The 14,927-nt window shown below is 36.3% G+C and overlaps 1 protein-coding gene across 2 annotated transcripts in view; it reads left to right on the top strand.

Annotated features, from left to right (window-relative positions):
• LOC118202761 (complement component receptor 1-like protein) overlaps window positions 1-14,927 on the top strand; it is a 102,580-nt gene that overhangs the window by 37,868 nt on the left and 49,785 nt on the right. For both annotated transcript variants that reach the window (XM_085818221.1, XM_035374957.2), the window contains exon 6: window positions 6,595-6,698. In XM_085818221.1, the coding sequence (XP_085674347.1) occupies window positions 6,595-6,698 (104 nt within the window). The remainder of the gene's footprint in view (window positions 1-6,594; window positions 6,699-14,927) is intronic.

Genomic DNA, 14,927 nt, shown 5'->3' with positions numbered 1-14,927 from the left:
TGCAGAGATGATAAGCACTTGTTTGTGGACTGTCAAAAATATATTGTTCGGGGTCTTCAATCTCTCCGCAAATACACTGCGCAATGTTTTGTAAGCTAAAGCGACACAAATAACTCATGTATGGGTCATGTCACGTCAAGAATTGTGTCAACTCAGAAATACCGCTGAGTAATTAGTCTCTGATATTGGAAAGGTAATTATATATTCTCTTGCCAATGTCGTAGTTATCCGGGGAACTTTGCCACTGCTCCATCAAAGAGCCTTAGCGGTCGTTTTCATGTGCAACATTGGTCATTATAGGTACAGTATAGAGACATTAGGTATTTTTGTAAGCAGGAAAGATGAAAAATAGCAACCGCCTTCACCGGGAATCGAACCACGGACCTCTAGAATACCGACCCAGTGTGCAGAACCACTACACCACGAAGGCACGCCAAGAAGGTGGGATATACTTCCCCTTTTAAAGGGCGACTGGGGTTTTTAGGGGCCCAATCCCTAAATCCTGAGTGTAGAGAGTCATCATTCATCACCCTTTTAGTTCGGTCGCCACTGTAGAGACATTAAGATTTTTTGGAAGCCGGAGAGATGAAAAAATAGCAACCGCCTTCGCCGGGAATCGAACCGCGAACTTCTGGATACCGGCCCAGCCTGCAGAACCACTACACCACGAAGGCACGCTAGGAAGGCGGGAGAAATACCTTATAATAGTACCCGAGTTCATTCTTTTGTGGTTGCCAATTTCGCAATTTCATCTGATATTTCATTGCCGTGTACTCCACTGTGTGAACGGACCATTGGAGTTTTGGTCTGAGTCGGCAAGAGAGTAGCATTGTCTGAATCTCCTTGACTACGGTGTTCCTACGTTTCCAATCCAGTATAGAGTGAAGAGTTAACGTAGAGTCAAAAATTGATTAGTTCGGGACCAATTAGAATGCTGCAGTGACCTGCTGCAGTGACCTGCTGCAGGCTCAGCTCGGAACATTACATTGGTAGAATTTAATATTCGTGCCCAGGTAAATACACTGCTACTGCCTTGTATCGCACAGACTGTACTCACCATTTGATCCATCAGTATATGCCGCACATGACTCGAAAGCTGATGGAGCTTGTAGTATCCTATGAGGATCAAATTCTGTTGGATGGCAGGGCACTGTTGGGCTATTGCGCTCATAATCAGAGCTGATGACTTCTCTGTCCCACAGAGATGTATTAGTGTCAAAGTGTGTGGGCTATGTAGTCTAAATGTTTGCACTATTGCATTTTCCCTTTGCACAACGAGATCGAGGGGAGAAGAACAGTTAGGATATTAGCGCACTGGTAAGGGATGTTCTATATCCCCGACAAATGTAATTATTTCAGAAACAAACACTTATTTAAGCAAATGACAAAGTAATCATTTAATATTTGCGCCAAATTTTACCAGAAGACCTGTTTAGAATGGTAGTTCTAATCTGTTGCTGTTTTATCTGGCATATTCAGCTGCTCCTTTCCCTATTGATCAGGTGTTAATTTTTTCTGTCAGCTGTAAATGAACCTGTGTGCAGTCATAAATGTGATTCTATATTCCTCGAACCACGTTTCGTTTCGAATGAATATTCTCCTTTCATTATATTTCGCATTTGCATGGCCATTGTTTAGCCGTTTGTAAAACACGTATATCGTGTCCATTAATACGCACATTTTTAAGGTTAAATCTTATAACATTGAAAACATTTTTAATTCACTGCTTGCTGTGCTTTGGAACGCCGGTCCTAAATTTTAGTCATTTTATTCAAAATGAAAAACAAATACTGGAATAGCAGTATTTGTTTTGTCGTTTTATTTTATGAACAAGGATATTATACTGCTATTCCAGTATTTAAACAAATACTGGAATAGCAGTATAATATCCTTGTTCATGAAATAAAACGTATCTTATGGATTATGGGGAGTCAATGGGAATTACATTAACCGTAAGGCAGATGTTATCAGTTACATTTGTCCATAATTAGAACTAAACTGCATTGATTGGCAACACTTCACGGTAAAATATTATGTATATTAAGTTCATGAACATTTAAAATTATCTCTATTAAAATGTAACAGTAACAAAATAAGCTTTGCTGTCTCATGCTGATTCCCTTACCATTTTCAGCAAAAACTATTTCCAAAATATGTAAATTACACTATTGACTATTATAATTGCAACATCAGAAAGGAACGCAGCTTGCAAAATGTATATTTTACAGATACATTATAATGAAAGTATAAAATTCTAAAATTTGCTGGACATTTAGAAGCGTAGAATATGGAGAAATCAATACTCAGCTGCTGCTTCTGGTCCAGTAACTGGTGTTGTATTGCTGGGCATAAATGCTTGACAGCAGTCGTGGATATCGCAGTCAATGTGGCATCGGTTCTACTCCAGAAATTATGTACTGATGCTGCTTAGTGTAATCACATTTAATGTTATTGTACTCATATTACCATCGATATCCCTAAGTCTCGCCCGTTTGGGCCTTACGAAACCGTGGAAAATACGCTCATTGACATCAATAATTCGATCAATATGATCAGGCAGCCATTTAAAATGAAACAAAATAACCCGCCTTTGACGTGTATTTGGAATAACTCTATCGACTTTGAGTGCGACCAGAGAGAAGCTTTTCCTTTAGGGAAGCAAATTGTGTAAAATTTTTGTCTTGAAAATAAATTTTCTGAAATTATCTACGACCAAGCGTCTATGAACTAACGATATATACGAACTAAGATTGCTTTTTTGCTTAATCTAAAACTTTACATTGGGGGGTTCTCTTCAATTGAGATTTATCAGAAGTCTGCAGAACGCGCAGGCCAAAGCACGAATCGAGCACCTGTGTATTCGGGTAGCATAAGGCAGTGTGAACCTTATATGGTTTCACACTATGCTGCAGTGTGCTGTCAAATCGGAATTATACGCAATGGTACCTTATAATAGACGTCAAATTCCTGTTGCATGCAAACCGAATGCAGGGCATATTCGTGCCTTTACGTCATAGCTGTCTTGTATCTTGGAGTATCTCTCAGCGGGAAAACGGCGCTGGCAACTTTATACCATAGAACCCTTATATCTTGGCCAACAAGGAGAATCTTAAAAAATTATAACGGTGTCTTTTTGAGTTGCCCGCTCTTGTTAGCCCAACCTCAGTCGTCCCTCATCATGATGCAGTAGTGAAGAGAGATCGTCAGGATCTCTCCCATCTAGATAAGTTATAAGATTGTAGTTGAATTGGATACATAAGTTTTAGTCCTACAACCCCTATTAGACAGTAGAGAGTTATCGCTACATCTGAAATAGTATGACACAAACCCGAGAACAATCTTTTTTATTTAGCTGAAATTTTAACAAAAGAGGTATGACTCGTACTAGAGATAAACTGTTATTTGTTGCGCCATTTTGCTCGTTGAAATGCACTAGAATAAACTCCCTTGAGGTAAAAGTTAAACGAATTTAACAACTAGTCCTGCTAGATATAAAATAAAACTGAACTTTACTAAGGTGAAAATAAAATTGAACTTATATTTTCGATCTTTGATGTTCTTCCATTTGTTTCTTAATGAACTGATCCTAGCTGGGATAGACCTCCATCTGCCGGACCCTTAGCCTTTGCCACGGTTGTTCTTCCTGTCCTTCGTTGAGCTTCCCCTTCCTTGCTGCCTCCCGGAACCTTGGCCTTTTCTGGCGAAGCTGTGGCTCAGGTGGTTCAATCCCTTGTTTACACTTCGTTGAACTTTCTGCTGGACCTTCCCTCTATCGATCGAGAAGTTGGCCACGCTGGGTTTTCCTTAGCGCCTCTGCAGCTTGGTCGGCTGGGCGTTTATTCTATAGTTGTCTTGACATGGGATCTTCTCCATACTTTGGGGCTGCTGCTGTAGCTTTTTTTCGGCTTTTTATCGTACCTTCTAACTCCTTTGGTGGCTGCTGTCGCTTCCTGGAGTCTCTGCGTGTTGGTTGCTTTGGCTTTCTTGCTTCCGTTTGTTTTTTTACCTTTATTCGCATTTTCTACTCCGCTTGTCGTTCCATAATGCAGGGTCTCTGAAACTTGGGAAAAAATTTGGCAACTTGCTCGTCACCTGACGGTGATTGGGAGTGCTTTATTTTTAGCACTTAATCTCCCACTTTATAATTTGCCACTCTCTGCTTCATATCGTGATACCTTTTGCTTTCTACCTTGCGCTATCCGAACATTCAACTGCTTCGTCTGTCAGTTTTTGGATATCTTTCATTTGGAATTCCGAGGCTCTCTTCTGTACAAAAAATAATTTCTCCAGCGGTGTAATTAACTTTCGGCCTAAGAATAACTCAGCTGGACTTTATAGTGTGATGCTTCGCTGTCCGTAATGCATAAGCCAACTCATTGACCCCGTTATTCCAGAGCTTGTGATAATTTATCCCGTAGCAGCGTGTTATTTTCACTATATTCTTGCTTACCCTTTCTGTTATGTTGGACTGCCGCCGATAAAATACTATTTTTATATAACGTTTGCTAATTCCTATACATAGCCTTTCAAATATTTAGGACACATACTGTTTGCCATTATCAGAAGTTAATTTTAAGAGCTCAGTAGTTTAAGGCATATTTATTTAAAAAGGAATCTGTTACTAATTTTGCCAAGGCTGTTTCTTCTCAGGCGGACTATTTCAACCCATTTAAAAAAAATGATCTACTATAACGAGTAAATAACGATTTTTATTTATCTCGCTGCCCGGAAAAGGGCCCTAGCACGTCGATCCCGACTATAATTCGTTAGAAAATTATGCTTTTATATTTTACGTACCCGGTCGGGTTTTAGTTAGTGTTGTTATTTAACAGGCAAGCATGGCAGGACCTGACATATGCAGTTATACCAGACATGACATATGCCTCACCAACTCGTCGTACTGTCTTTCTGATTCCCAGGTGACCAGGTATAGGCGAATCATGTCATTCATTTAAAATGTTTAACCTTAACGTCGCTGGAATAACCGATTGTACATCATAATTTTGATTCCAGCGTTTGGTTCATCACACAGCGCCAGTTCTGCTTACCAAAAGTGGCCCACTGGACACTCTCATCCAATTGTCAGGCCTTCAGTTATGCAAGCCAGACTTCTCACCCATTTAAAGTTTGAGAAAAGGTTGAGGTCGTTTCGGCCCCAAGCCCTCTAATCATTCGCTTTACCGGATGGCACTGAATCTCGAGCGCCAGCTGTCCTGAGGGAAACTTCGAAGGGAACCAGTTGCTAAATGGTTCAATTAGCCTTTCGCCCTAGGCCCGGATCTGATGATCGATTTGCACGTCAGAACAGCTACGGATCTCCTCCAGAGTTTCCTCTGGCCTCATCCCGCCCGGACATAGTTCAGCATCTTTTGGGTCCCAACGTGTACGCTCATAGTTCGCCCAACCGAGATAAATAGGACAGGACGGGTCGTTGGTGCTGCTTGGACGCTGGAAAGCCAGAGGATACCAACTCAGACGGCGTTCTGCCGCTTTTTGCTTTCATTGCGTCTCTAGGCCTAATCAAGGCCCATTGACTCGCGCAAATGTTATACTCCTTGGTCCGTGTTCGGGAGCATTTTTTTGTGCTTCTTGTACTGGATGAAGCAAAAAATACGTATTTAACCGCTCAAAAAACTTAAGACAGACGTCTTTTCATCAAAACTGCTGCTGGTTTCGTAGCAGCTCCAAGGGATTCATGGTGGTCGACGGGGCTTGCAACGTTTAGAAAAATATGTTAAATGGTGAAGTTTCCTGCGACTTATTAATTCTTACTGTTCGGGCACCAGTGAAAGCATATGTCTCTTTGAAAACATACAATATATACTATAAAAAAAAGTACTGAAGAATTATGTTCTAACCTTGTGAAACAAAACAGAAACCAGAAGGGTGTATAAGACCCTTTTATTCAGACATAACAATTGACCCAACTTGAATTACAATAAGCCAAGCACTTCTGGCTTAACAGAAATATGTAACAAATAATAATTTCATGGTGTAGTCGATTAGGCTGACGGCTCAAAGAATACTTAAACGCGCAGGAAAAGCTCTTGTTTGTAGTAAACCGACGAGACAAGCCAAATGGCTAGAACAGACAACGCCGGTAACTCAAGTCGCTAATAATCACAGCACAACGTGGCCTAGAATAGGCAGATTCGCTCTAAAACTAACTTCCAAAACTCTTGCTTAAATAGCAGTTCTTTCTACCTTAATCTGAATAAACTCTCGTTATCTCATTTGCATCGTAGCATGAAAAGCTTGGGTGAAAAAAGGTAGTAGGGAAGTCTTTCAACTTAAAAAAAAAACTATTAGTTTAAATAAATAGATAAACCTCAAAACATTTTACTTCTGCGAGAACTTTTATTGCCGCCTGTAACATACAAGTACTGTAAAATATAATAATTTGTATGGCCCACCGTATTCTTCCATTCATGAAAATTTTACACTTCCTGTTCGCTTTGTTCCTGGCTTGGCTACTTGATTAGCAGCGAAAAGGATATATGCTTCAGATATATTTCAAAGGCTGTCAGATATTTCTATGTAACCTAATAATACAGTTCTGTATTGTAATTAATTTATTCAGATATTCTTTCCTAGTTATTACAGACTCATGTAAAGTACCTGTATTGCCTCATGGAGAAATAGGAATGTATAAAATTGTTCCTCATCCTCAGTACTCATTTTTCCTGAAGTACGAGAATGTAAGTATGCATTTCTTCTTTCGTACACTTACTTCTTTTATACACGCATACTTTTATGCTTTTCTTTATGTATCATTTTTATGTTAATTTGTACTTCCTTGTACGAAGTAAAGGAAGTATTGTAATTTTCGGATATCATATTCCAACGAAAATATCCATTTTCACCGCGATCGAATGCAATTTAACGATGTTTATGCATAACATTTGTACGTAAGAACAGAATAGAGGACTCCATTTCCCAAAACGGGTTGCAAAAAGGATTTACAATGGATTTAGGACAGATTTTTGGTGACGTATATATGTATCTTTTCATAACTCAAAATCGAGTAGCCACAGAACGTTAAAATTTTGTATATAGGACTATTAACCAGAGAACAAGAGCTCCATTACCTAGCTGACATGCCTGCCTTACACGGATTAAAGCCCCTGCCTCCAGAAGCCATTTATTATCACTAAGCAAAATAAGTTTACAGTGGCATACAAGGCCTTCAAGAACATAAGTAACATAGTCATGAAATACAGTAATCAGAAGATTTCAAATTTCAGATTTAATACCATAATAGAAGAAAAATAATAATACAGTCTATTAACTCCAACTTCAAAAATAAATCAATGGCAATAAGGAAATTGCGTACCTACGCTATACAGATACGAGCCCATAAACTTGTGACAATTCCCCTTTAAATATAAAATTTCATAATCAGTTATTACATTGCCAGCTAAACGATAAATCTCCATAAAAGATATACACAAGAACATAACAATAAAAACTTATACCAGATCAAGACAATGCTATTAGGTCAAACATGTGACAATCCAAAAGGAAACAAAAATGAAACCATATACAATAACATTTGGTCAAAAATCAATGTTTAACATTGGGCTAGTGAATCAAACTTATCTTCATGCATGAAAACATCAAAACTATATACATGAACATGCATGAGCATAATGCTATGACCCCTTGCATTAGAAGGTTACCAATGCATCAAGTAAATCAGAAATATAGACAGTTTTCATGAATATCAATTTGTATCAAAACAAATACACTATACCATAAAAACAACATTAAATAAAATTTACTTCAATGTTGAAAAATGGGACGATAGACATTTTAGATAACGAATGTTCAATTTAGTGAAGAGTATAAACCATTGAACAAAATCATACTATATAACAATATACAATATTAATCAATGCAAAATTTTAGGTACCTTTTATAAAAAAAATTCATATGATTCAAAAATCAAATACAAAATTGTGCAATACAATCAAAAATAAAATTGCAAATGGTGGAACCCGATTAAATGCGACATATCATCCAACTTTAATGATAACAACGCAAAAGACCAAAATGATCTTAAGGACCTGAATACAGAATCACAGTTATTGATTAACAGTATCTTTCATCAAAGACCAAAAACACATTATTCTAACAAAAGCAATCAGTACAGCGCAACTTCATATTGCACAGTTAAAAATGTGAAAATACCTGCCTTAAAACAGCAGTAGCTGCATATTGAGACAATCAGAGGTCAGTACATAAATCAAAATATATTCAATAGATTTCTATAAATGATGACAAAATATAATACATCCATTACTGTATTATACACAAATTAATTTCAATTATATTCACAATATCAAGAAGAACTATTCAATTTAGAAAAAATGCATGCAGATAAACTAAGACAATAATAAATAATATTTCGTCATATGAATTCGGAACTAAGAACCAATAACTTTGATAACTGAACAATATTATCATAAAATGCACTGAACCTGAGATATTACTACAATACGAAACATAAATTTGGTTTAAAAACAAAACCACTCCAAGTAATATAAAAGCTCTACATCAGGTTTGCTGGCAACGCGATAGAAATACAGTACAAGAATAATGCCAACATAAAGTAATGAAAAATTTCAAATTCAAAAACCAAATGCATTCAGAATTAATTCAAAGAAAATTATTAAAACTCTGCCTTGAATGCAAATTTTACAATAGAGAACTCAAGTAATACCAATCAAATCCACAAAACCAGGTCAACTATTCAATTCATAAAAGTGTATAAAGGTATACAAAATAATTATTCTAGATTAGGTTTGCTGGCATCGCTAAAACAAATACAATACAAGAAAAATGCCAACATAAAATTTTACAGAATTTCAAAATCAAATACAAAATGCATTCAACATTAAAGCAAAGAAAATTAATATAAAACAGCTATCATGAATGCAAATTTTTACTATATAATGCATAATTAATACCAATCAAATTCACCAAAGCGAATCAATTCAATTAAAACAAAATGCATAAAGGTATGCAAAATGATTAAAAATTGTCACAAAAACTTTCTCTTAAATGTAATTCACAACTGGAAAAAAAAAAAAAAAAAAAAAAAAAACTAAACAAAATAATCATGATCTATACATAATTAAGAACGATTTCAGTACCAAACAACAAATTCTATGTGCGTCACAAATAAAACCAACTAATCGTACGATATAAGAAAGTAATAGGCTACAAGTAACCGTTACAATTTATAAGAGTATAGATACATTCAATGTCAAATACATCTGTTTTACGTAAAATCATTTCTAATTTTAAATCAGTAACATAAGTAGTGGAAACAACAAAACTGAACAATAATAAGCATCAAACACAATAAGTAAAACAATTACAGTTATGCAGTAAAAAATCTAACAGTCGCTGCAATCTAACAGTCGCTGTGGAAGTCAATTACTCACTTCCAATAGAGATGATCTGAGAGAATTATTTACAGAGAAATTTAATTCCTGACAGAAAAGCATAATTTCCTTAAATTTCTTACTCTCACTAGAGTTTTTTTAGTATCAGTTCAGCCCATTTTGGCCTATCTTGATCTAAAGGTTTATTCAAGTGAAGTTTTTTAGTAAATGAACAGTGAAAGATAAAGTGTTCAGGGTCTCCCAACTCCCCGCAAGAACGAAGCTCAGTCTTACGTAGTCCAAATCGAAAGAGATATGTATTAATAGGTCCATGACCAGTGAAAAATTGAGTATAAAAATTCTATGTGCTTCTTTGACTGAGTGAAACTTTTGGGAAGAAAGAGAAGACCCGTCTTCCTGTGGAGTCATTAGTCCATCTTTCCTGCTATTTCACAAGCAGTGCATTTAAAGTTTTGCTCTTCAAGTGTGAAAAAGGCAATTTCGTTGAACATGCTGTTGTTGTGAACCTCCCTTTTTGATTGCAATATGGATATCAATAATCAAAATGCAATTTTTGATTGCAATATATATGTATATATATCCATACTGTTACTCTGCTCCATGAGCTAAAGTTTTTTTATTCTTATACATTGGTAAAGTGTGCATTTTTTGCTTTAAAAAGGATAGAATTATGTTGTTCTTTTCTTCCGGTTATTTTTTCTTCAGAATATTTTTTTAAGTTTTTATAATTTTGATTTATCTGCATGCAATAGTTGTAGAGTTATCAACAATTTAAAAGTTATCTGAGTTCAGATAAGCCTAAGCCATATTTGTTCAGATAAGCCTAAGCTGCCATATTGGTTTACATATGGAACATAGCAGAATAGTGAATTAAGTCAGATTCTGCACCTTCTGTGTCGATTCGCAGAAGTAAATTTTCAGTTTTGTGCACCAAAAAATATGCCTTCTTGCCCGCTGGCCGAATTGCTTGTTTTTGTATAGAAACTCTAATTTTAATTGTAAAAATTGCCTTTTAATGGTTTTAACAGTATTTGATGTTTTATATTTTTCTATATTTTTCAATTTTTTGATAAAGATATTTTGAGGTTTTATGCATTTTTGCCTTGTCGCGAAGTGGGAACTGAATAAATGGAATGAGAACTGTATCCCTAATGAAATTCAAAGAAATAAGTTTAAATGAAATGCAGCAAAAAATGCGTGTAATTTAATATTCCGTGTAAGAAAGTCATATGGTGTACACATCAGATTTTTATTTTTGGATTCATAATGGAATAGGAAAATCATGAGTAAATCTAATCCACGTGTAGGAAGTACGCATAACTATATTTATAAAGCTGCAGTCTTAGGAAACGCAATGTTAAGAATCAAAGTTACACCATTACAGGACACAAGCCCTTTTCCAGTTGAAATAAATTAACCCATTATCAATTCATTTCATTGAATAAGCATGGTATCTACATAGATTAGAATAAGGGTGGGCATTAAGTAGATCGCGATCGACCACTGGACCATCAAGACATTTTGGAGTGACTGCCTTTACTAAGACCTAAGACGGGCATACTAAAAGAAATATATTTATGGAACACCGACGCCAGCTAGACTAGATTCACTAATTTAGCTATTCACCGATCCAGATTAGATTCACCGGTTCACGTATGCTCGCTGCATTGAATACGTCCACAGTCTAGCAGTCGCTAAAGTTCTTTAAGCACTCAACTTGACAATTTTATGTGACTTGTGATTTTGTGGTAAAAATAGTAATCTGTCATATTTTAAAAGAGGGGTGCAATTTTGAAAACAAATTTTAAGGGAAAAAAAAGATACAATTTTAATATAGAATGGGAAGAACAGAGTTTTTCCAATGGTGAATGCAAAATGTATATGCGATATATGTCATGCAAGTGTGGCACATTAAAAAAAAAAAAAAGTTGAAAGGCATATTAAAAAAATGCATGGAAGTTTTGATACAGATTTTCTGTTAGAAAGCAAATTGTGTCAACAAAACTTAAAAGAATTTAAATCGCAATTAATCGGACAACAATCATATTTTATTAAGCCCAATATTAGATCTAAAGAGGCTATCAGTTCTACGGAACGCGAGCGGCTACGCGAGACAGTTCCGAGAAACGAGATTCTAGTTGCACTGCTTTAAGCCGGAGGCTTCCGAGAAATGTTTCATCTAGCTAGACGGAACATGTCCAGGCTATGAGCAACATTTTGAAACTTTCCCGAAAATGTTCCATCTGGACTTTACTTGAGTCGAATGTCGAATAAGCTTATTGTTGACAGTCAGATTGTTATGTCTGCTGAGGAGAGGACGCATAATAGCTATTGAGATATTGAATTTTCTGACAGTTTCGTGTAAATGTTGTCGAAAAGTAAGTTTTTTTTGTCAAGTGTGACTCCGATTTACTTCACTTGATTTATCCGCTGAATTTCGTCGTCAATGAAGATGGGATTAGGCGGAAGGAAGTTTTTTTGTCATTTTCTGAAAATAATGGCTTTGGTTTTGTCAGTTTTAACGGCAATTCTCCGACGTATTCCTCATACGTTCAACCAATCAGACGAAAGTTCTGCTTCTGAAGGACCACAGGTAACTTTCAATATGGCGATGGGTCTCACTGTGAAGTCATGGACGGTGGAAATAGATGCCGATTTAATTATTTGTTGTAATATTGCTGTTTTGTTGTAATATAACTGCCTCAGTCATTTTTAAAATGTTTGCATATTCATTAAATATATAATCGTTGGAATTTCAGAGTTGACAGCGCTTTACAACGTTCTTGCAGTTCCGATTTGTTTACAAATTGTTCTTCGCCAAAAGTTCGCCAAATTTGTCGTATTTCGTGCTGATTGTGTATTATCACTGTTATATAATAGAATTTTATTTCTCAAATTTAAGCTGAATATATTTTTTAATCCGTTTGTATATTCACGGATTTTCTCCTAATTACTTATCTTTGAAATTGTTAATTGCATAATCAGTGACAGATTTTAAACAGCATAAAAGATGCATAAAAAAAGAAAAACATAATTTATGTAATAATGAGAATACTCATTAAATTTTTCTATTATTTTCATGTTATTAATGAAATACTTTTTGGATTATAAATACATTAGAAACGGTACTTTTATTGTAAATGCTATATATTGAAACATTAGAAATTTATGGATTCATTATTATGCATGATATAAAACATTTGTATATACATTCATTAATATAAATCTCATTCATTACATTAATATTAATAAATATATATCAACAACTTCTAAACCATCGCACCTCTTTATATGTATATAAATATATGACTTATTAGATGTGTATATATATATATATATGTATGAATACAAAAATGAACCTTGCCAAAAAATTTATTTTAAACACACAAAATGTTTAAAAAAACCCTTGGACGTAATTTAAAATCTTAAACCTTTCAGGTTTTTTTTTTTTTTTGTCTGTTTGTTTGTTTATATTTATGGACAAAGCAGTAATTATAAGCCATAAAGTTGGCCAAGAAAATGCTTTCACCAGGTCACAAATTTTCCAGTGAGCCATCAAATTTTCATTGAAATGCAGACATCAGAAAATACACATAAGTAATGTCTGATAAATAGACTTATCCAGCACACATTTTAAACTAGTCTTAGTGTATACAGAATTTGGCTATTACTGATGTAATTGATTGCTATAAACCAGAAGTGTGTTTATCTGTTATTTGAAATGCCAGAGTAGAGATCAAAGTAATTAACTTAATATCAATAACCTTTCTATTATTTTCCGTAACTAACAGTAACGTTTAAACGAAAAGAGTGTGAGCGATACAAAACAACACGAAGAAGCAAATGTCACTTGAAAGGAAACGTCCCTTTCGCCTATTTGAGAGATAACTGATTCTTGTTTGGCATTACCAAGTGAAGATGGTAACCGGATTTCGCGGAAGAGCGACTCTCAGAACTGTTCCTCCAAACATTTCGTTCCGGCAGCAAATATCGTATGTGATAACAGCATAAGGCTGCAGTAGTTGCATCTTTTTGTGTGAGTTATGTGTTAGCAAAACATAAGAAACCTTTCACAGATGGAGAATTAATAAAAAAAGAGCGTTTCTGGAAGGCAGCGATTCATTGAAGAACAAAAATTATTTCCGCAATTAAAGACGTACAACTTTCGCGTAGAGCTGCCACGTGCCCTATAGAAATGATGAATTTCGATATGGATTATCACCCGACGAAGATATTACTAATTGTATTTGTTTTCCTTGCAATTTGACGAATCTATGCACATGGCTGATATTTTTAAACTTTGCATTTTTATAAGAATGGATGTTAAGGATACGAGTGTAAAAGAAGCATAATTAACAATATTACCTTTTACGAAGAAAACTCGAGGTGAAGGTGTTTACTGCGCTTTAAAAAAATACGTAGAGGAGAAAAAATTTGAATTTATAAAGTTATATAGATCAAAACTGCTGAGACCCCATCAATGACCGTCAGAGTCAATGGATTTTCGGCTATGTACACTGAAGTGACAGAAGTCATGGGATACCTCCTAATATTTTGTCGGTCCTCCTTTTGCCCGTCGAAGTGTAGCAACTCGACGTGGCATGGACTGAATAAGTCGTTGGAAGTCCCCTGCAGGAATATTGAGTCATGCTGCCTCTATAGACGTCCATAATTGTGAAAATTTTGACGGTGCAGGGTTTTGGGCACGAACTGACCTCTCGATGATGTCCCATAAATGTTCGATGGGATTCATGTCGGGCGATCTAGGTGGCCAGATCATTCGCTGGAATTGTCTAGAATGTTCTTCTAACCAATCGCGAACAATTGTGGCCCGGTGACATGGCGCATTGTCATCCATAAAAATCCCATCGTTGTTTGAGTACGTGAAGTCCATGAATGGCTATAAGTGATCTCCAAGTAGCTGAAGGTATCCATTTCCAGTCAATGATCGGTTCAGTTGCACCAGACGACCGAGTCCATGCCATGTAAAAACAGCCCAGACCATTATGGAACCACCACCAGCTTGAACAGTGCCTTGTTGAAACTTGGGTCCATGGCTTCGTGAGGTCTGCGCCACACTCGAACCTTACCATCAGCTCTTACCAACTGAAATCGTGACTCATCTTACCAAGCCACGAGTTTCTATTCGTTTAGGGACCAACCGATATGCTCACGAGCCCATGAGAGTCGCTGCAGGCGATGTCGTGCTGTCAGTAAAGGCACTCGAGTCGGTCTTCTGCTGGCATAGCCCAAGGAAGACAAATTACGCCGCACTGTCCTATCGGACACGTCCCTCGTACGTCCCACATTGATTTCTGCGGTTATTTGACGCAGTGTTGCTTGTCTGTGAACACTGACAACTCTACGCAGACGTCGCTGGTCTCGATCGTTAAGTGCAGGTGGTCGGCCACTGCGCTGTCCATGATGGGATGTTATGCCTGAAATTAGATGCTCTCGGCACACTCTTGACACTGTGGATTTCGGAATGTTGAATTCTTTAACGATATCCGAAATGGA

Source organism: Stegodyphus dumicola, chromosome 6, assembly GCF_044657685.1.
Source record: "Stegodyphus dumicola isolate Sdum_Otavi_A_Nest chromosome 6, ASM4465768v1".
Lineage (NCBI taxonomy): Eukaryota > Metazoa > Arthropoda > Arachnida > Araneae > Eresidae > Stegodyphus > Stegodyphus dumicola.
Note: the sequence above shows the minus strand (reverse complement) of the source record. Positions and strands in the feature narration are given on the sequence as shown.